The sequence below is a fragment of the Bombyx mori genome, chromosome 25 (assembly GCF_030269925.1).
Source record: "Bombyx mori chromosome 25, ASM3026992v2".
NCBI classification, from domain to species: domain Eukaryota; kingdom Metazoa; phylum Arthropoda; class Insecta; order Lepidoptera; family Bombycidae; genus Bombyx; species Bombyx mori.
This window is the reverse complement of record NC_085131.1, coordinates 8,502,489-8,525,239: the sequence shown is the minus strand read 5'-3', so window position 1 is coordinate 8,525,239 and position 22,751 is coordinate 8,502,489. Positions and strand designations below refer to the sequence as shown.

At 35.9% G+C, this 22,751-nt stretch overlaps 1 protein-coding gene across 1 annotated transcript in view; it reads right to left on the bottom strand.

The window, feature by feature from the left end:
- Positions 1-21,872, bottom strand: part of LOC101742915 (dynein beta chain, ciliary) — a 39,948-nt gene extending 18,076 nt beyond the window's left edge. Inside the window, exons 1-45 of the mRNA XM_012689786.4 lie at positions 21,734-21,872; positions 20,912-21,016; positions 20,584-20,754; positions 19,790-19,960; positions 19,191-19,279; positions 18,951-19,054; positions 18,675-18,863; positions 17,689-17,862; positions 17,428-17,563; positions 16,904-17,132; positions 15,853-16,044; positions 15,640-15,774; positions 14,690-14,823; positions 14,206-14,395; positions 14,029-14,130; positions 13,795-13,948; positions 13,428-13,623; positions 13,248-13,338; positions 12,873-13,122; positions 12,565-12,713; positions 12,358-12,478; positions 12,000-12,140; positions 11,586-11,680; positions 11,223-11,390; positions 10,802-10,971; positions 9,862-10,081; positions 9,217-9,381; positions 7,960-8,133; positions 7,233-7,381; positions 6,954-7,077; positions 6,177-6,307; positions 5,962-6,076; positions 5,630-5,854; positions 5,365-5,551; positions 5,112-5,290; positions 4,757-4,952; positions 4,375-4,585; positions 4,140-4,281; positions 3,880-4,036; positions 2,627-2,867; positions 2,340-2,541; positions 2,036-2,260; positions 1,103-1,441; positions 869-1,017; positions 149-367 (exon numbers count right to left, since the gene is read on the bottom strand). Of these exons, the coding sequence (XP_012545240.3) occupies positions 149-367; positions 869-1,017; positions 1,103-1,441; positions 2,036-2,260; positions 2,340-2,541; positions 2,627-2,867; positions 3,880-4,036; positions 4,140-4,281; positions 4,375-4,585; positions 4,757-4,952; positions 5,112-5,290; positions 5,365-5,551; positions 5,630-5,854; positions 5,962-6,076; positions 6,177-6,307; positions 6,954-7,077; positions 7,233-7,381; positions 7,960-8,133; positions 9,217-9,381; positions 9,862-10,081; positions 10,802-10,971; positions 11,223-11,390; positions 11,586-11,680; positions 12,000-12,140; positions 12,358-12,478; positions 12,565-12,713; positions 12,873-13,122; positions 13,248-13,338; positions 13,428-13,623; positions 13,795-13,948; positions 14,029-14,130; positions 14,206-14,395; positions 14,690-14,823; positions 15,640-15,774; positions 15,853-16,044; positions 16,904-17,132; positions 17,428-17,563; positions 17,689-17,862; positions 18,675-18,863; positions 18,951-19,054; positions 19,191-19,279; positions 19,790-19,960; positions 20,584-20,754; positions 20,912-21,016; positions 21,734-21,742 (7,415 nt within the window). The 5' untranslated portion in view covers positions 21,743-21,872. The remainder of the gene's footprint in view (positions 1-148; positions 368-868; positions 1,018-1,102; positions 1,442-2,035; positions 2,261-2,339; positions 2,542-2,626; positions 2,868-3,879; positions 4,037-4,139; positions 4,282-4,374; positions 4,586-4,756; positions 4,953-5,111; positions 5,291-5,364; positions 5,552-5,629; positions 5,855-5,961; positions 6,077-6,176; positions 6,308-6,953; positions 7,078-7,232; positions 7,382-7,959; positions 8,134-9,216; positions 9,382-9,861; positions 10,082-10,801; positions 10,972-11,222; positions 11,391-11,585; positions 11,681-11,999; positions 12,141-12,357; positions 12,479-12,564; positions 12,714-12,872; positions 13,123-13,247; positions 13,339-13,427; positions 13,624-13,794; positions 13,949-14,028; positions 14,131-14,205; positions 14,396-14,689; positions 14,824-15,639; positions 15,775-15,852; positions 16,045-16,903; positions 17,133-17,427; positions 17,564-17,688; positions 17,863-18,674; positions 18,864-18,950; positions 19,055-19,190; positions 19,280-19,789; positions 19,961-20,583; positions 20,755-20,911; positions 21,017-21,733) is intronic.
- Between the last annotated feature and the right edge of the window lie 879 nt (positions 21,873-22,751).

Sequence of the window (22,751 nt, the reverse complement as noted above, 5' to 3'; positions counted from 1 at the left end):
ATACGATAATTGTAACTACATATACATATTAGATGTTTATATTTAATGATTTTTTACAATATAAAGGGTATCTAGTTCAAACAGACTACATGGCTTTTGGTGTTAGTAGTGGATGAAAAATGCATAGTAACATTAGATTTAAACAGACCATTCCTTGGGACAGTCGCTGGGTAACAATGATTTGTTCAGAAAGCACTCCAACAAATAGCATGTCAGCTGAATCTGCTGCAAATCCGTTAATGGAGTGATACGCTTGTACTTCTTGCACGATTCCAGTAAAGACGGTATGTACTTATCAAACATTATAGTCAACATTGCTTTCTCTGATTCATCGTCACGAGTCGTATCTATCCATGAGGCTACGAAACTGCAATAACATATTAACCTTTCTATATTTCAACTATCTTCATTTTTAAATTTTATTTAAAGCTTTATCATTACATAGGGCACTTATCTTTCAATAATTTTCAAGGTGTCTCATTTTTAGTTGGTCGTTATTACTATCCAGTTAAAAGTACAATTTCTGTTTTTTACTAGCGTAAATTGGTAGACGATTTCTGGTTTCACCTGATATTGAGCGGTTATTTGGGCTTACCGACACCACAAAATAGATGCCCCTACCAACGTTGAAGTTTATTTGCGAGATAATGTTGCATTGGAATAAAGAATATTTTACGCCTTATCTACCAAAACATACGACTGCTTAACATTAGCAATACGGAGCACCTATCACAAAATAGGCTCGAAAACAAAATAGATATTTTGGTAATATAAAAGTAGTGATTTAAATTAGCTATCTCTTCTGAATAACCGAATATTACCGTGCAAAAACTGTTGGCCAAGTAAATAATGTCTATATTTCACTTACGGATTCCAACCTAGATCCTGAGGGTTGATGTACAAAATACCGGCTCGCGATACCGTCGCCGGTGTCGCGGTACGCAAATTAGATATTTCAAACAACAGCCTCATTGATTTCGTTAATGCGATTCGTTCATTGCTGGCCAAAGTTAACACCTTAAAATAATAGAATATCCCAAAAAAATATTGTACCAATTTATCAAAATAAGAAAGTACATAATATTCCATCAAAAACACATACTTTATTGTCGTCCATTAAAGTGTTCAAGGATTCAATCCACATTGGGTCAATATCACCGTCCAACACGATCCATTTTGGTCCATCCCCAGGCATGTTTGCCATATCCCTCATGATCGTCGAAAATAAGCCATCCTTCCATTCTCGCGTAGCTTGATTAATAACACCGAACAACTCATCATTAGTTACAGCTTTCGGATCCAAATCATTGTAAAATGGTTTCTGTTTTAACAAGTAATATGTCTTGTACAAACATTGCCACACCATTGATTTGCCAGTTCCAGCAAATCCTATGATGAATACTGAGTGACGAACGGCAAATAATTCCACTAACTGTACCATCTGAAAACAAAACATGTCATTTTTCAGATTGTAAATCCTCATTGTGATTTTGTCGATCTCAGGCGTTTTTCTCATAATGCCTTATTATCTTAAAAAAACTACCAATATTATATATATTATTTTACATTATTTTAAAAAGAATAGCCAATTACTGCTCGATTAATGTAACAGCCTTCATTTAAGTTTCAAAGACCAGTGTCATCTTTCTAGGACAGTAAAGACGACTTATAGGTTTGGCAGCTCTTTTTGTGCCAGATTTGTTCCTATAAGATTGTAGATTACATTCATACCTTTACGGTGAAACAATATGTGTTCTGTTTTGAAAAATGGCACAATTATATGCAATGAAACGAATACTTCGACCAGTTTCACCTTTTGCCTCAGATCACGCCAGCATTCATGTTGTGATGTAAAGTAAAAGGTATTTAAACTCTAGTCACGTGAACTCTCGTGACTTGGCCGATATCGGATATATTAACTGGACATTCTAATAAATAATATAAGATCCTCTCTTCAACCAAATAGAATTTTAGTTATACATAAAAAACAACAAAATCTCTTCGAAATTCCAATCAAACCGATAAAAATCTTTACTTTTAGAATAAAGCCAGGTTCAGGCTGCAGCTTCATCGAAAGTGCTCCCTCAATCAAACTTTTCTCAAAGTCCATGTCTCTTTTTCTCGGTACATCTAATGCCGGGAAAAGATCTCCAATGAGTCCCATAAACACAGGTGTGTCATCTGTTACAATCTTCGGGATGTTGAAGTCTCTTAAAGCTCTCATCAACACTTGATCTTCTGGACGCTGACGATCACTACGCTATAGAAACGAACAAGTTTCGTATACTTCTCAAATAATAATGCAGTTTCAATGAGTGTATATAAAGACTTTTATATACCTTTAAAGATCCAGCAACCACCAGTACAGATTTGATGGCTCTCAAACCCCAATCATAGTGATCTTGTTTAGATAACAACTCTCGGCACAGCATATACAAGGTAATAAACTTGCGCGCCAGTAAACGAGCTTCTTGAAATCCTTCGGCAACCAACATGATCTCACAAATCAGTTCAAAATCCGGTACCACCATGGCACAGGGTCTAAAAGCATATGATGAATTAGAGAAAAACCCAAGTGAACCAAGCTCTACGGTCGCCAGGCCAGAATAATTTCTTACTACCTTACCTAAACAGAGCCTTCAAATTCTCTGGCAGTTCCGTTCTTCCCGCATACCCTGGATTCATAGTAATAAACATTCCCACAGTGGATATGAGCGTTATGTACTCTCCCATAAAGTCAAACTTTTTCTTCTTGGCTTTAATTGCATCTAGTACACTCTTCACTTGGACTGACACTACTGACAAAACTTCCACCGATATTCTATTGAACTCATCGAAACATCCCCAAGCACCAGTTTGGGCCAAGCCTTAAAGAAGACCATAATATACATATATTGAAGTTTTCTACCAAATAAATTAAATAATAGAATATTTTTTATAAATTGCTTAAATGGGCGAACGAAATATCCGCACGCACACTAGTGTTGAATGGTTACCAGAGGTGACCGGAATTAATGAACAGAAGGGGTGTGGTTTTGCATCATGATAACGCTAGACCTCACACATCTTTAGCCACTCAGCAAAAATTAAGAAAGCTTGGCTGGGTTAATGCATCCGCCGTCCTGACCTTGAACCTTCACGTTTCTAACTGTTTCGGTCTCTCCAGAATTTTTTAGGCAGTGTCAGGTTAACATCACGAGAGGACTGCCAAAATCAATTGTCGCGGTATTTTGATCAGAAGCCCCAAAATTTCTATAGCAATGGGATCATGTCCCTAACTACAAGATGGCAAAAAGTTATCGAACAAAATGGTACCTACATACTTTAGCTAAATGTAAATAAACTATATTAAAAACTGTTATGAATTTTCTTAAAAAATGCGAAGAAACTTTTCCCCAACCTATTATATTATATTATACTAATATATAAATCTACAGGGGTTTTTACGGATGTTCCGTTATAACTACTGAACCGTGTATCTGATTGACTTGGAACTTGGTATCCATGTAGAAAATACGTATACTTAATGGATAAGCTAATATTTATATGAGTGTTGGACTTCCTACACCAGTTGCGGGGGCTTAATGATGAGAATCTTTGTGGAGGTGAGAAATAATAATGTTAATTTTAAATGCCCGGCGAAGCAGACGGGTACAGCTAGTATACTAATAAGAATATACAACATTTTCTTCTCAGTAAGTACTCGATGACTAATGTATTTTGTTTTACCCAAGATCTAACAATTAAAATTTGACAGACGTGGGGCCACTAAATCAGATTGTCACTTCACAAAAATTGAACTTCCTAAAACAGTGAGCCCTTTTGCGACCATTCTTAATTTCAGTTTTTGTGCTCAAGACAAGAACTGCGTATGAATACCTTTGTAAATATTTCCACAAGATTTATAATCCATTTGCTCTGAACAATTGAACACGTATACCATAATTCCTAGAGCTCTGCCCAAATCTTTGGTGGTTTCAGTTTTACCAGTACCAGCTGGACCTGCTGGTGCACCGCCCATTATCAAATGAAGACTCTGGAAGTTGGAGTTAGTTAAAACTCTGCTATTTCATACAATAGTTACAAATTTTGCATATACTTAAACGTATATATTATATTGAGGTAGAACTCGTTCATACCTGTGTCAAAGTAATGTAGCATCTATCAGTTAGAGGTGTGATGACTAATCTAGGTGTGTTCCCTAAATATTCGTAGTCGTATAGAAATTGAGCATCGCAAATATTAGCGAAACAATTATTTAAGTTGCTGTCCCAGCGATGCCTAAAACATGCACAACAAAGTTTTAAATAGTGCTAGTCAAACTTTTACGGGTAAATAATTTGAGAAAAGGCATATATGTTAAAAATATTCAACCTTAACTGACTTTGCCATTGGAACGCATTTGAAGTTTCCACCTTGGCAACTATGAGTTTAGCTACAACGTCTCGTGAATGCACGTCTATGGTACAAATAGTCATGATTTTCTGACGATCTCCCACAGTCAGATCGCTAAGAAGTAGAACAATTAATGCGTTCAGTTGGGCGATCTGTTTTTTTTGATAATCTTTAAGTGCGTTTTCATAACCTGTAATAAAGTATTGGTTATATTGATTCCGTTCACATAAATATTCATCATCATCATCAACAACGTTCACATCATGATATTTCAGTTCTATAAATTTAATGATACAGAACAACGGAACTCATTTGAAACTTCTGAAACTCATTTGAAAATATTCAAGGAAGTCTATCTAACCTTCTTCCAATTTTGCAAACGCCTGGTTTGTCTCCGTGGTCCACCAGATCTGTGTGCCAACCAGCGCTGGCTGGGCCGGCCAGTCGAACACCCACTCGTCTCGTGATTTATCCTCATACGATTTCACACAATGCTCGAAAATATCGCGCAAAGTATAACGCATGCAATCTGTCACTCGGTTTAACCAAAGCTCCACCTGCAATCACCAATTACTTACATTCTTTCATTTCTTACATTCTTACTCTCAAAATGGACCCTTTCATACACATTAAGCCTAAATTTATTTTTACAAGTTTGGTTTTAAGCGCAATCTTAGCAGTTTTAAATGAATTTAAAAGATGAAAATTGACTTCACCTTTCCAGAACAATCACAGCATGGTGCTTTAAATGGCACATGTTCTTCGTTCTCTTTGGATATCATCTCATACGCTTGCTTACTACCCGGTTTCGGAAACACCAGTTTTGCTAAATTATCATACAACTTGGTAAGATGGCGGCATACTGCAGGTGGATTGTTGCCGTTTGATAAGATATCTGCCAAGAAAAATATCAAAATAGCCAAATTGCATTATTTCTTAATGTGATAATTTATGTACGAATCGTTTTACCCAACAAATCTGCAGAAGACACAAAATAAAATCTTGGATAAGCCAATCGTTTTGTTTCCAAGTAATCGTTAAGTGCCTTTTCGCAAAGATTGAGAGCCTTCATTAGGTCTTCAAGTTTGTCCAGAAGTCCGGGCTTATTCGTAGCTTGCACAACGTTTGGAGTGACTCCAATATCTTTTAGTAATTCCTAAAATTTAATGGAAATAAAATTGGTTTCAATTAGGCTTAATGAATTATTATTTATCTCTATTCTTATCGATGGTACCTTAAATGTCTTATCAATTCCATCAAATCTCTTGGAATCTTCCGGTAACTGTGATCGAATATCATCAGAACCGACAAAGATGCTTTCCAAATACTGCCATTTCCTTTGTACCTCGAACCATAAGGCGATCACAGCATCAGCGGTTCCTAATTTCTTTTGCCAAACTGTTACCTCCGTTTCGTAAAAACCAATGAACTTTGAGGACATCATATTTTGCACTTGGTTCTGAAATAGAGAAAAGCAAGTTAAATCGCTAGAAATATTGCTAACTCTACATGACTACTAAAGTAATATTATTTGTAAACTTGAATTTTGTAAAAATTTAAGGAAACCTGGTTGTCTTCTAATGTCTCCACCAATTCTTCGCTAGCTTTCGGTAATTTTGTACCAGTTCTGTCATGCGTGGTATAATCGAATTCCATGATAGCCCATGTTGCCTCCAATTCTCTGAAAATAATTATTTATTAGAATGATCGATTTAATTGTCGTTTGTGCCTTATATTCAATAGATTTCTTTAAATAACTAATAATTGGGAAGGTATCATACCTAAGCGTTTTTTCCATGGCTGCCTCCTTAACAGACTTATCGACAATAGTTTTTACCTCCTCTTCATATTTATGTAGACTAAGAGCTAACAGATCAGCTAACGTGGTATCATCATCGATGTGGAACTTAACCTAGAAAACATCATAGCGTTGTGATTCTTAAGAGCAAAAAGCGCTTAAATTGAAATTGGTTTTCTAAATTAAAATTTTTGTTTTAATTATAAAGGAGTATGACTTACCTCTTTGTATAATGTATGAATCTTATGTTTATAATAATCAAAATATGTACAGTAGTATAACAAAACACCTTAATCTACGTACGTATGAAATCTACAATAGAAACTCAGACAAAATAAATGAATGATCTGTTAATTTATGTTGTGATGAACTTCGTGTGGCACGTAAATCGAGACCATTATCTTGTATTTCTTTCATCGAATAAGATCGATTCATCATCCTGTATGATGTCCTATCAGTATTATCTTCTATTAACTTAGGCCGTCTAAAGTCTTGCAACTGAAGGTACTTTATATTATTATGTTCTTTAATTTCTTCATCTGGTGTCGTTACTTCTATGCCTTTTGCGCACTCTTCTATAGATTTAAAATCTTCTAATACTTCCTCGAAAATAACATTTCTTTCTAGTGATGAAGTTGATGGTGATGATGGGTGTGAGTTGATAGTCATGAGGTTTAAATGAAGTGATTTCTAGGAAAAAAAATGAATATTACTTACAAACTCAAATATTACGTGAACATTTTGTTAGTATAAATCGTACCTTTGTCGCCATCATCAGTTCGATCCAATGTCTGTCTTTTATAGCTGGGTTCTGTAAATCGGTGACGGCTCGTAGTGATGTCAGCAAATTCTTTATTATCCCCTCAATTACCAGGTATGGTTCCCTTATTCACAACAGGATAAATTAATTAATTACTTTAAATAATGACTCGTTTCATCTATTTTTCAGTTTTCTGTTCCAAGATGCTTAAATCCGATTATTCAAAGAATCACTAACAAAAAAACAATAAATGACGATATCAAAAACAATGTTGCTTACCAAACCCTCATTTCCTTGTCCAACTGTCGCAAATCTTTTGTGAAACGCTTGCATTCCTGATCCATACCATCTGCATCTATCTTCTTCCATGGAGATTTCTTCCAAAACTCTATTGTTCCCATCACTAGAGAATAATAGTCCCAAAGTTGCTACGAAAAATTACAAAATATGTAATAAATACATTTAAAAATACTTTTTTTTACTTTCTCAAGTAATCGCGACTGGTCATTGTGGCGAATCTTGTTGTTGTTAACAATATAACAAAAACATATTATATATATAAAAACGTGTGCAATTCACACGTGGGAAAGTTAAACCTTCAAAAAGTTTGGCTTCAAGATAATGTGACGTATGTATATTTCGGCAAGAGGATAATTGTAAGTTTTAGTAATCATCATAGTGATACAAAGTTTGATAATTATTTTATTTTTTATTTGTATATATCACATAGATTTATTCAGAATGTATGAATATTAGGTACGAAGCAGAGCACAAAGGTAACCACGTATATAAGAAACACTGTAAAATGCTTCCTATCTCATTTTCTCCCATGTTAAATCTTATGAATTGATGTGTCTGTCTCTTTTTACTGTCGCTTTTTCGTTTCATCGACTTTCGAATCTCAATTTGTTAAAGAAGAACTTCAGAAAAACAAGTAAAATGTGATTTGATCGCTACTAATTACATAATATTATTAATTTTGGCAATCCTTAGCAAAATCCTTTACCTTAATAAGCTTAATTTCTCGCCTACATTGTTTCAAGTTCTTCTCATCGGGAGGTTGTATGTCAAATAGCGTACAAGATCTCTTCAGACCGTCAACAATTTCTTCGAAATTCAGCAATTCTTGGTGAACCTTATCGATTTGCCTGTACGGTTCCTTACAAGCCTCTAAGAACATCTGTTTCAAATAGAAAATCATTGTCAAATAAATTACCTTTTAACTACATTATCAAGCGCAATGAAACGGCACTGGTTTATGAATCGGATTTTTTGTGGATTTTTGAAAATGTGAATTGACTGTGTTAAATCAATTTTGCAATATTTTATTTCTTCCCATATTATCCACAACAATCTGACTATTAATTAAGAGAATTTCAGTCCAAACACGACTTCACCTCAGTTAGCGCACATTAATTGCGCTCTTTATTTTCGAACCTAACTTTCTCTATTTCTACTAATGGCAAGGAATGCTATGCATTCGCACAATATCACTGTCCAAGAACTTCGGTAGAACAGGGTTCAATCTGATAATTCCGAAGTTTGAAGGAGAGGGTCTGGTAGGCCTTAACATCACGTGGACAATGCGTGGGCCATAGGAGCGCCGTGCGTCCTCATACTAGCAATGTTAACCAAATTTAACAATACAATCCCGTTTAAAAGGTGAGGATGACTGTTCAAGAGATGCGTCTCGATTAGTATTATATTATAATAAACATTTGTGCACACCTAAGTTCTAAGCTATAAGGATTTAACAACTGACCGAACAGATTTTTTTAAAGATGGTAGGATACTGGTAGCCCTAAGGTCTTTCCAGATTCGCTAAGACGGGTGTGACTACTCAAGGCTTTGCTAACAGCACAGCTTTACTGTTCTCGATCCTTTCTATATATTCGATTTATTTTTCTTTATAGCTTGACTTATTAACAAACTCATCGTGGGTTAAGATGACCAAAAACTATATTGAGGGGTGAAAGTCTATTTGGATTAAGCGACATTTTTGCAACTTTACAGGAGAGCCATTTAAAGTTTAAAATTAGGAAAAAAAATGCATAACAAAAAAATCTTCTTCAGCTATTTGAATGGAGTAAATTTAATTGAAGTTCAATTAAAAACATCGAACTGCTGATACTGACACCAAATAAAACGCACCTTTAATTACAATAAGTGTCGCGTATTAAGCGAGGTGTGCTTAAACCAAGTGACTATTCACGCTTTATATCATTATTACCGTTATATACAAGTATACGTAAGCTCTACGAACCTCTTTCAATTTAAACTGCTCCCTGTACATAGTTAGCCGTAGATTGATAAGGGCTACTCGCTTGGCGATGAGAGCAGCTTGTGCGGCTTGCAAGGGTGCTACGTTGTTCTTCATTACTGTTGCCAGTTTAACTAAGTTACGCCATCTCTCCGGTAAGACGTCCAACTGGGATAATGGTTAATGCCTATTTTAGTTAAGCGAGAGCAACAGCAGTAACACATTAGTAGCATTGTTACTTTAAAGTGGTTGGATAAAAGTGCTATAGAAAGCGAATAATCTGCTCATGTCTAAAAACGCGACATGACATGCGATAGATCGCAAATTTGAAACTGATTACGGAATTATCTCAACCGGTTATCGGCCCTAAATCCCTTAATTCAAAAAGGCAATGTCTTGGACGAACGTTTGTTCGCCAGAATAACGAAAAATTAAAAAATAAATGTTATGTAATACCCACAAAAACTATATTCATATGCAACCATTAAAACTCTTACCAAAGTATGTACCGAATAAATATGAAGTTCAGTTGACTGCAATCCAGTAGCGTAAATCAAAATGTAAAAGTTTATAAAAATATATATATTTTTTTGACAAAATGATCACCAATTTCAAGTTACTTTCAACAAGGGCCTTTAAAAACCTCACCTGTTCATATGTCTCTTCAGGGAAATCAACGCCGTATTCCTTTAATACATCAATAATATCCCTTAAAGGGTCAAACATCTGCTCCGTGCCCGCATCTACCTTCGCTCGGACTTCATTAAGAACGCGCATCACCTTCAGAAGACCTTCATAGTCATCATCTCCCAGTTCCACTGATAATTCTTTTGATGCATAGTTAATAAATTTCTCGAGATCATCCAAACTATAAAGGAGATTACCCATTCGATTTGGTCGATTATTGGACAAGATGCATGTATTATAATCATAACTATAGATAGGTATACAGGGTGTATTGCAACTATTCCGTCAAACAAAGACAGATGGTAATAATGTAGATCGTGATTTATTGTATATGTATTGGATATATGTATTGGGAACAAATCAAATCACCTATATATAATTTCACGATCTCAAGGGATCGCGCGTTATTTTAAAGGTTCGTGAAACATAAAGCTACTGAAATCTCAAGCGCTTATGCTTAAATTTAGCTTAAAATTAGCTTGGTAATAGCATCTTTGATTATTGGAAACGGTCCCATCCCACCTTGTATTTTGTTGACTAAACTAACAAATGAAGTTGCTGCAAAAGATGATAAGAATAATCTACTATTTAGGTAACTCAGTCCGATGCTATGTGCGATAAGTCAGTTCTTTGGTGACTAGATCTTTTTGGCGGTTATATTGGCAGTAGTGACTAATGGTTCAGAGCGTTATCGGAAATGAGGTAATTATAATAATTAAATACCACAACTGGTTAATCCTAGCGTTTATTCGCGTCTGAAACTTAAAAAGTAAAAAGCAACGGAGCTTGCAGTCGCAGCCGCATGTCATGACTGCGCACAATTTTGTTTAAGTAACAAACTTTGTCCCTAAACCTTAATAATCCTTTCAAAATATTTGTATAGAATACACTAGTACAATACCTAGTCTGCACGTGGTCTTTGAGATTCTGTTTGTAGAGATTACTCCATTTGCATATAATATTCATAATGGCTTGGTTCAATCGTTTCAAGTTAAGTTTTAGCCAACCGTTGCAGAGATAGTCGCCTGGAAGGGCCGCGACTTCATCGTACATGAGGTTATATTTGTCAATCTGAAATTCAATTTTGATTTCACATTTTTTTCCTACCTATGCTGATAGCCTTGAGAGGGTATTTCAGCTTCGCCTTGACGTGTAGGTGAGTTCAGGGGCTCATCCTGAGAAAATTTGCTAACACGAATCCTAGCAAGAGCAGTGCTTCACAGAATCTACCACCGAATCGGAAACGCGACCCACTGAGAAGATGATTGGAAATGAATCATTGCTCACGTTTTTATTTGTGAATATGAGAAAAATCATCTCACCTCTTTCTGGTATTGCTCTAAACTTGGTTTACTCTCGGGGGGATCGCAGCAATTCTCAAATCTGTACTTATCAAATTCCTCCGGCGGTATGACGCGGCCGTATTTCATGAAAGCAGCCAGCGTTTCTTGCCTGTCCTCCATCCACAGAGGAGTGTACTTTTCATACCTCTAAAACGTGAGGAACCAATATAATAGCTATAAAAAAATTCATACCGTCCATCTGGGTAACTTAAGCTTTCCGTTTAACATTAGCCCACTTACTCACTTTTACATACTTAATATCTATTTTTTTTATTTCCAAACGAGATAGATTTTAATAGGTAATGTTTTTAATTTCAATATCTGATTTATGCGTTTTCTTACCGTTGCATACTGAACGATATCATTAATACTGTTTTCAACTCTTTTTAATATTTCATGATAGAGATCTATCATGGCCTCCTCTCTGGCTATATCATCTGTAAAGTTCAATCGGCCATTAATTCTATAATATGTAGTTCCCACGGCACAGAAAAATCATGAGGCACTGGAGATATTGTACCAACCAGGTAGCTACCACCATCCTACCTATTACTGACGTAAAACCGTCACGCTTTCCGATTTGAAGAGTGAGACAGCCCGAATGGAATATAATTGAGACTTTAACCTCATGTCTCAACGAGAGTTGACAGTTGTAATGTCTTTGACTCCAGGGAATTTAGACAGGTTGGACTGTGAGATCGTTCAGCCACGTAAACAATAAACAAATAACGGGAAATATATGACATAACACTGAACCTTCATAAGTCGCCAATGGAACGATTGGATCGATTCTCTCAAAGAGTGTGGCCTGCAGGAACATGTCCTTCATCATTTCTCTGAGTGTATCATATAAACCATCCTCGTCGTCTATATCAAGCGATGGTGAGAAAAATATATCTAAAACGTAATCAAAATGTTAACGAAATCAAAATTAAAATCCACAACATAAACATTTCAAACTTACACAACCAATGTACCAAGTTGCTCAAAAAAACAATTTCAACAAATTAAATTTTATTAAAAGGTATTTTTAAATTTGTAATGTTGTTTAGACAGTTACTATTTACTTATTATATAGCTAAACTAATACAGCAGCAATTATTGAATAAATTACCTGGATCTCTGAGTTCAGCAATGATTTCCAAAAACGCAACTCGGGGACCTTTCTCCAAATCTGTTTGTTTTTCGAATAAATCAAGACTCGATTGTATGGCTTTCATTATTTGTTTAGAAACCTATAATTTTATATGTCGAGACAGTTTAGCGATATCAGCTCCTTTGATATTATAATTATAAATTCGATCGCGTTGGAATTACTTACCAATGAATCAACATACTCTACATAGGCAGGCCATCGTTCTGCTCTGAAAGCCTCTTCCTCCATTTCTATGCGTTCCGCTTCGATATCTGCCAATTCTTCAGGGTCTACAATTTCTTCCTCTTCCTCTGCAGGAGATTCTACCTCTTCACCTTATGATAAAATTATGTAGTTAGTACAGATTCACTTTCTGTAATATTCCGATTTATTTTTATAATAAGAAAGCTTTTGTTGAAGTACAAAAAATATGTATTATGGATAACATACTTCCAACCTAATTTTCATAAACTTTCATAAATAATGAAACAAACCTGCATCTCTTCTTGATTGTCTGTCTGCTTTTTCAGCTGCTTTTTCCTCAGCTTTTAGCCTGCGCGCTTCTCTTCTTTCAAACTTAATTCTAGCTGCCTCCGCTTTTTCCATCTCCCGTTCTTCCCGGACGAGTCTTTTTTCCTCTCGCCGCTGCATGATCTCAGCTAATTTGGCAGCTCGAGCTGCTTTCTCATCTTCATCTATTGTACTTTCATCAACTTCTTCCAATTCTTCTTCTTCATCTTCAGACTTAAATTAAAAAAGAATAAAATAGTGTACTTTTTTTTACTCAAGCCCAATACTGAATGAAGTTCATAGTAACAAAATGTATTTAATTAGGTTATAGATTTAATATTACAAGTGATGTAACTTACCTCCTCCTCTTCTTGAATATTGAAAAATAGCTTATAATTATCTTTCAAGATAGTCTGAAACTCGTCATGACTTGCTATAATCTGGCTACGTCTGGAACAATAATACATTAGTTGTTTTAAAAATTTAAAGGAACCCCACTTTGAAACTTGGCAACATCACTGCCCACGCGAAGACCATACCTCTTGCTGAATCTATGATGACGTTCGTTTACAGCCAAAAGTTCTAATTTGTCGGGATTTACTTTACGATTATGTAGCGGCTTGTCGCCCCATTCGGCGATGTTTGCCAGTCCACGCTTGACATTGTTTTGAGCTGTTAGTACACGCTCTTGCAATGTATTGATGGCCGCGTACACTTCGGCTATCCAATCGGCGACTGTAGAGAAAATGTTTCGAAACGTATTGCATTTATTATTAACTAAGGTTATTTTAAGTTATCTCAGATTGTACACCAAATCATATTTAATTATGTGTAACTAATTACTATCGATATATAAAAAAATATGGAATTAATGAAGTTGGAATCTAGTTGATTATGAAATATTACAGTCATCGTTCCAGGTGAGTTCTTCAACGCCGCGACCCAGCAGTTCATCAATAGCCGAAATCTCCTTCTCAATAAGCGCCACCTCTGTTTCATGGCTTCCCTCTCTAATAGCGTTATACCAGGCTATCGCACGGTTTAAGCGATTCATATCGTACTGTAAACACGTAAATAGTGACGTGTTAAGTTAACACAACCTTACTGGGAAATTACCGAAGTCGCTTGTACTATATGTACCTGTAACTTCTCATTACGACCATACAATTCCAGGCCATCAGGCGGAATCCCTTGTTTGTCCAAATACTTCATGTATTTTATTTCTCTCAAAAGCATTACCAACTGAAAAAGTTAATCTCATTTGCTTAATCATCAAACAGATAATGTTAAATATTTCTCTAATATCATCTGACTCACCTCTGGACTAAAGTTATTCCTTACGAATGGTGGATCTCTGTATATAAGGTTCTTTGCTAAATGTGTTTTGCAAATAGGCGGCACAGTGGCGCACCATTGCTTGAACTGTCTATCCTCTAAAACGTTCAAGTATCCTAGCATCTCATTGTGCTTTTGTTTCATGTACAAGGCGGATTCTGTTTCGATTATTCTAGAAAAAAATTCACTTTCTAAGATGAGCATCATTACTTTAATTCGATTTTCGCAAATCGTAAACATAATTGAAATTAATTTTACGGTTTAATCTCACGTTTTTAATATCATTAAGTGTATTATTTCCGACTTTTCAAATTTTTAACATTTTCGTGATCCCGTAAAAGTATTTTGACTAAACATGGCTAGATTGCATTTAAATTGTGTACCAGAGATTTTCACTATAAATTTCGCTAAATTAAAGCATTGTAAAATTTGGGTTTATTTGTTAAATTTTCATTAATGAACTTACGGATCTTCAAACAAAATAAAATCTTCCATGGGCGCTTGGATTCTCCTTCGCAATTTGTGAATCCACCAAAGCATACCACCGATTGGCGGTAGATACGCGTCTACCATCGGTCTTTCCGGACCTTTCGTCATTTTCTGTACACACCCAATATTTCAAACATGAACCTAATTTAGCTTGTTCAGGCAAACCGAGAGTAGTTTTAACACGCTTTTATTAACTTGGTATGTACATACATACACATAATATGATTATATTTATGTATGTTTGTTTATATGTAACGGAATCTTTGTACGTCATTTTCGATTTCAACACGTCCAATTAACTTTAATTTATTTTATTTTTTTAGTGCTTAGATGGGTGGACGAGCTCACAGCCCACTTGATGTTAAGTGGTTACTGGAGACATCCACAACGTAAAGGCGCCACCCACCTTGAGATATAAGTTCTAATTTCTCAGTATAGCTACAACGGCTACCCCACCCTTCAAACCGAAATGCGTTACTGCTTCACGGTAAAAATAGCCAGGGTGGTGTACCTACCCGTGCGGACTCACAAGAGGTCCTACCCACCAGTATTTACCCAAATTATAATTTTGCGGGTTTTATTTTTATTACACGATATTATTCCTTCACCGTGGAAGTCAATCGTGAACATTTGTTGAGTACGTATTTCATTAGAAAAATTGGTACCCGCCTGAGATTCGAACACCGGTGCATCGCTCAACACGAATGCACCGGACGTCTTATCCGTTAGGCCGCGACGACTTCAACTTCAAAATATGCACACACACTAACGGACTAATGACAATAAATGTAAAACTTCGCCAAGGGTCCTGACTAATATAAACCAAAATAAAAAAAACCATGTAATTAATTATTGTTTGCTTGGTTTGCTATTTAAACTTTTTTTTTAGTTTAAGATCTACTTAAATTATTATTAGCTTCTTCTTACAGCCATTTCTTCGTCAAATATTTCTTTGACGGCATCCAAATTACTGTGCATAAAGTCCAGTAACTTCGTTAGTTTCGGTTTCAGTTCTTTTTTTATTATGGGACGATGAAACAAATCTCCGATGATTTGAAAGAACTGAAACAACATGTTATGATTTTAATGCCATCGTTGAGTAATATTGACTTTAAGCATATTTCCGATTCTTATAAATACCTTGAAGAAATGTTCTAAATTATGACATTCGTCTAAGCCTTGGGAGAACAAAGACGCAAGACGTCTATCAACATCTTCTAGCACGGCCATGTGCTTTTCGTAATCAGCAAGAAACTTCTCATCTTCAGGATCGGCTGGATCGTACGTCATATTACCCAGATTTTGATAAATTATTGTGTACTCTTCTAGAACCTGACAACAGACAATATTTGTGGTCAAATTAGAAAAATTAATGTACATACGTATTTAATAATGACAATGCAGTTTCGCTTACCTACAGGGATTCTGCGTTATATTACATAATTATAAGGAACACCGAACTCTCCTCCATCGTTATAAGTGACGGTGGATTGAAACTGCCCAACCCACCAATACGTATACATTTTCACTCAAAGACAGTTAATTTCATAGCGTAAATGCCCATGGCCTTAGTTTGATGGTTCTATGTACTTAACAGTATTTTAAAACTTAAAGCCACTATCGGACTCAACAAACACCTCAATTACGTACGTTACAGAATAACAACTCTCTAATCCTTCATTCCAGAAGGAAGGTCTATTTCATAGCAAAAATTGGCAGGATTTGTGTCACAAAAATCACCCATGCCCTTGTTATTTTAAGGACAAAATATTTTCATGTACATAAATCCTAGGGTTGGGATTAGATAAGGATTGAATAGGGTTGGCAGTTAGTGTTTTGTGTTTTAATTACTTAAACAATGCAACCCAAACGCTAGCCTCTATACACAATCATCATAATCGAAACAGTAAATTTGCAATTTTTTTGCTTTGGTGGTTGAATGAGCTCATAGCCCACCTGGTGTTAAGTGGATACTGGAGCCCATAGACGTCTATACCGTAAATGTGCCACCCACCTTGAGATATGAGTTCTAAGGTCTCAGTATAGTTACAACGGCTGCCCCACCCTTCAAACCGAAACACATTACTGCTTCACGGCAGAAATAGGCGGGGCGGTGGTACCTACCCGTGCGGACTCACAAGAGGTCCTACCACCAGTAAAAATAATACGTCACTCAATCTAAACATTGTACCTTCATGCATTCAGTACTCAGGATCTTGCCTCTGAGACCGCAAAATTCAACTTTCTCCAACTTCAGTATTTCAACGGTCGACTCTAGAATGTTCTCGATCATTTTCAAACGCTTCATGTACACGTTGAACCGCATGAACACGCGGTCAAAATCGAAAGACCAACGGACCGGCATCACGCCGCCGGGAAAGAACGTATGCACTTTGTCACGATTTACCTCATAAGTCTCACTGCAAAATTATATTTTTAAATATGTTTATCTGTTTCGCGTTATAGCCGGATAAGCACAACTTTGTAGCGGACGCGGTCTGTCTGTAGTCATGTGACAAACAAAGTTAAATTTTAACACGACATAAATATCGGGAACCCTCCAAATTTAAATTTTTTTTAGATCGTTAGCCATTTCACAAATGCTCTTATATCCGTTTTTTTTTCAAGTAATTTTCAGTAACGAACAACAACGCACACACATCTATAACAGTCCTACCTGACTCTTACCTGAGTGAGTAAATACCTATAACTTACATGAAATGATTTAAAATGCTCATTGCTTTTCTTATTTTAAGAAGCTGTTCTTCAGCGTCTCCCTGAAATATGGCCGTAGGGTCTATGGAGTTTGTACACTGCTGGATAACTAAGTTACACACTTCACGAAGTAAAGCTAAAAAACCACAAGACTATTATTAGGGTTTTTTTTTACATAAACTATGTAATCAAAACATTTAAATTCATCAAATATTTCTTGACAATTAAATTAAACAAAATATTACTTGAACCGTAACTTACGAATTAGCTTTTCGATATTACAGTAATATCTTGAATTGCCCCACAAGAGACAGATGCAGTGAAACATGGGTCGGATGAGACTCTTCGCGTCAGCAAAATCTGTTCCTTCAAATGTCTCAAAGTGCATTATCAATGGTTTTTGGTACACGTAAATGTCACGGCACTCGACGATGGCTGTTAACAAAACAAATAAGATTTGAGAGAAAACAAATGAGATTTGTTTTGTGAGAGTTTTCTCTATTGGATCTCCAGACTTCAGTCCTCGTGCTAGTGAAAAAAACTCCTTGCTAATTCTAAATGAATTTGGTTTTTTTTTTCTAGCAATGGTAATTTCAAAAATCAAACAAAAAGCTTTTTAATAAAAATCCAAACTGGATATGAAAATAAATATTTTTTTATGCTCGTGATAAAAGTGAAAATTACGTTGGAAGATACCGTTTCATGGATAGATAAAGCATTACTAAAAAAAAAATATTATCCTATCCTTTAGGCGATAATGACATATTAAGCGACTTGAAATTTCACTAAATTTTAATCGTTCATATTATGAACTATAGGCCAATTCCACTGTTCGACATCGACCGATATTTGCCGTAAAGCAGTCAATAGTTTCGCTTTCAAAGTTACAATAGTCGTTATCCTAATGGAATCGAGACTTCTACATTGTTGTTCAAATCGGAGCGTGAACTCCAGATGGAACGCGAGCTCGTGTGCTCATTTATGACAAAATACATCAAATACTTTCGAGCCGGGTACGATCCAGAGTGGCTTGTTTGACTAGCCGATGCCTACGCCCGCATTGCTGTTAGCGTGGACCTATATGTTACTCATGACGACTCTTGTAGCTGAAAGTAAGTATTGTACTTTTTGACGAAGCATGTTGCGGATAATAACATGTACTTTTAGGCTATTTAGGAATATTATGTTCTTTTTTATAACAAATACAAAATAAATTATTTAAATACATCAAACTGCCAAAGACTCACCGGCTACCACATTAGTTAGCATAGACTTGAAGCAATTGAGATAAACGCTTTGGGTCTCCTCCAGATAATTGGCCATTCTCTTGACGCGAGGATCCCTTAGTTGAGAATATATGCCCTCAAGGTTGCGGAGTCTGGTACTATAGAACTCTATATCGGCGGTTGGTAATGGGAATCTTGTTCTCTTAAAGGCTATAGGTATTGTTTAAGCAAAAAAACATTAGTATTCAAATACAAATGCAAAAATATCCATATTTAATGAATAGATCAATAAATCACCCATATAAGAGTCTTCCTTGAGCAAATCATGAACTTGTTGTGCCCATTTTATGACAGCGCCTTCGATGTTGGTCTTTAGGTATAAATCGACATCTTCACCGTCACTACAAAAATACAATTTTACTCTAAAATTATTCTCTTCATATATACATAGTTGAAATAATGAAACAAACTTCAGTAAGACTTTGTGAAGTCGTCACCATTATTTCGCTATTTCTGTCACATAAACGTATTTTTTACCTTTCTTTTAGTCTAGCTTCCGCGTGATAAATATTCTCGACGCCAGCCGGCATGGGTAGCATGACCTGACTCGACATTTCGCCTTTCAGCTGTGAATATTATACGAAACAAACGTAAGATACGCATTATAGATAAGCCATTAAATTTATTCGACTCTAAAAAAATTGGTCAGTACAAAACAATAATGATCAATGAATAGGTTTTATTAGAATAGGTTACACGGGCATTATTTTAAATTCATTTATACACATTGAACACAGACGCGTTTTGTACATAGGGATCGTCAAAAAAGAAATATTAGCGAGAAAAATAACTGGTGCTAAGACGTCATGTAGGTGCCAACAACCTGCCTAATTCTGCCACGAAGCAGTAATGGGTTCGGAGTTGAAGGTTGGAGCAGTCTTCGTACTACAGAATTGAGATTTAGAACTTATTTTTCAAGGTAGCGACATTTACATTCTTTATGTCCAGGTGGGCTGTGAGCCGGTTACCATCTAAGCAATTTACAAGTCCTATAGCATCGAAAACAATAAAGTAATCTTGTCAAACTACTCGTGACCGGGAAATATTCTGTTCCACAAACACAATTATATCCCAACCTGATGCATTAAATTCCTTAAATCATTAACATGTCTCTTCATATCGTTTTGCACAATTTTAGGCCATCCCTTTTGATTCTCTGGATTACAAAGCATAGGCCCTATTACTTCATCGGCCAACACGCTCAGATCCATCAGAACGTTACCTGACATTTCACCTATAGTTACTGCCTGAAAAGTCAGAAACGAAAATTCATCATCATCCTCAGTAGTAGTATAGGCTGAATAAAGTAATTAAATCCCAATTTCATCGGATTTTGTGATGTTCACATTAACCCAACTGACTGAAGCTACAATTTTCTTGCTATATATGTATGTCGGAATTTCCTCAAGAATATTGTCTCCAACCATGAAAACCTTGTTACAGTGCTCAGGATCACTATAAGGTAGTCAAAAAGAAAAAGTACCCGCAAATACACACTACGGGTCTATTTACGGTGGAAATTTACTCGTACTCGCTTTTTGTAGAGCTTGTGCGGAACTAGATATGTCCGGGTAAGATTTTAATTGAACACAACTGAGGTTCCGTCATAATCACGACACTTCATTATAATAATAATAATAATACAGGCCTAGTTCCGGTCAACACTCTCGCTTGTTTCAAAACCGTTCAAGGCACGGAATAGATAACCTTGTGTATCTATTCCGTGGTTCAAGGTAACCATAGACCTTTAAAGGTAACGTACTAGGTTAAAACAATCCTGGTGAGAGCTCACTAAATAATATTTTAATAGTGTAAATTGTCGCGCACATTTAAAACAATTCGTAGCCATAAATAATAAATAAATAAGTACCTTACGAAAATTGGCTTGTGTTATTTTATCGTCAACATTTCTTAGGAAATAAACCATCTTTCCCCTGCTTATAGGTGGAAAACTTGTCGAACATGTTAGCATGCCAGCCGTGTTCATTCGAAAGACTATTATGTCATATTTTGGCATATCAAAATATCTAAATAGAATATGCTGAAATTAAACAAACAATTTATTGCATAGAGTGGTGAATGAACCTGGTGTTAAGTGCTCAAGTAATCAGGTTATACAATTTTCTGAATTGCATTTTCATCAAAATGCGTTAGTAATTAAATTATCTAATAAACATATAAGAGCTTATTAAACCCACTCTTTCATCTCCAGTGATGAACTTAGCCCACTTGTCTGCCTTTTGCTTTAATGTCTTCAGTAGGTATTCACTCATAAACTCCAGACGAGTATCGACATCTTCTTTCTAAAATGAGCAACCAAAATAAAGGTTACGTGCAAAAAAATCGTTTTCATTTTATTTTATTTAAACCTTATTTTGTTGATTTTCAAAATTAACATACGTAAATCATTTAATCTATTTATAGTAATATCCATAGTTTAACCAGCCCATTCTTAATTAAAAATTAAATAAACGAGTGATCTCTTGTTGTTTCTATTTGTTGTGAAAAAATAATTATTGTAGGCTAATCTAATTTTGTATTTCCAAATATCCATAAAGTTCTTAAAAATAACCTGTTACTCTCTTTTAATTCATTTATTTCACTATAATTTCAGGCGCTTCAAATACTCCACAGTAGAAATGTGTAATGTTAAAATGACAATGAAGCTGTAGGAGTTGAACAAGAGACAGCATACTGTGCTAGATTAGCCCGTGACTGCACTATCTAAGGTTAAATCGCAAATCGTTCCAGTCATTGGAACATCTTTGCTGAAAAAAATCCTATAAATTTGGCTTTGGGTAGCCCATTGGGGAAAAAAACGCATACGTGCAACATAATATGCTTATACGTTTTTATTCTTATGGTATACAGGCCCTTATGATATTGCAAAATAGGCTTAATTTACTACTTTTTGTCAGTTCAGTGTCTATTGAATATTTATCGCCAATGTCGACAAAGGCAAAATAATTATAAAAATATCTCCTCCTATTTAATTAAAAATAACTTCTATTTTCACTTACATCTCCCATGACTAAATTTGACTCATAAATTAACTAGATAACATTCGTTATACTTTCATTTTGCGTAATTAAATAAGAGATATTTGCATACAACTCAAAACAATCGATCGATATTTAATCAACAAATTCGTAACCATAGCAACCCCGCCGTAATTTAAATTTTACAAACAGTTGAGGTTTTAAAATAGTAGCGATGAAATGTTAAAAATGATCACCTCCTTTAATTTTAAAGAGAAATAAACAAATAAAATAAAAATATTAGGTATAATGATTTTATTAAATTGAAATTGAGCCTTCGAACTCAAGCTCAATTAATTAAATTGTTCTGGTGTTTTGTTACTCAAGTGCAGTGCCAACATCCACATTGTGATGTCAACATGCTCCAGTAAGGTCTCAATTGCATAGTGGCTGTCCCAATCCAAACGGGAAGGCATGAATCACTTTTTTTTCTACCTACGGTGGTATCGTTAGAGGGTTATGCCAGCGTCACTGAACTAGTAGGTGAGCTCACGGGGGTCTAACCTGAGGACGTTACTAACAATAACCCAACAAGAGCAGTACTTCGCAGAATCAACCAACGGAGCGGAAACGCAACCGACTGAAAAGGAAAACCGGCGAGAAACTCAGTGAGCTGTGTCTGTGGGTTAATTTACTTACCGAACCCTTCGTCGCACGCGACGGTTTCGATGACCGGTGCTCGAGGTACCTAAAAGCACCTACTCAGGAGGATCCAAAATGACGTGCTTAAGGCGACGTCGACTGTTTCGGTCCGCAAGATCGGGTATGTAGTTACCAGCGGCCACGGCAAGAGGGTTTTCGTGTCGAGCCGCTTTCTCAAAATGACGCACCGATTCTGACTGTATACACCTACTGATGGAGTCTAACTCCATATCGTCGTGAAGATCCACGTTCCTCATGAACCACGGTGCTCCAACGGCTATCCTGCAAAAACAGAATTGGATGATTTGAAGGGGCTTCAAAGTAATTCGAGCCGCGTGAGCGAACACTACACTTGCAC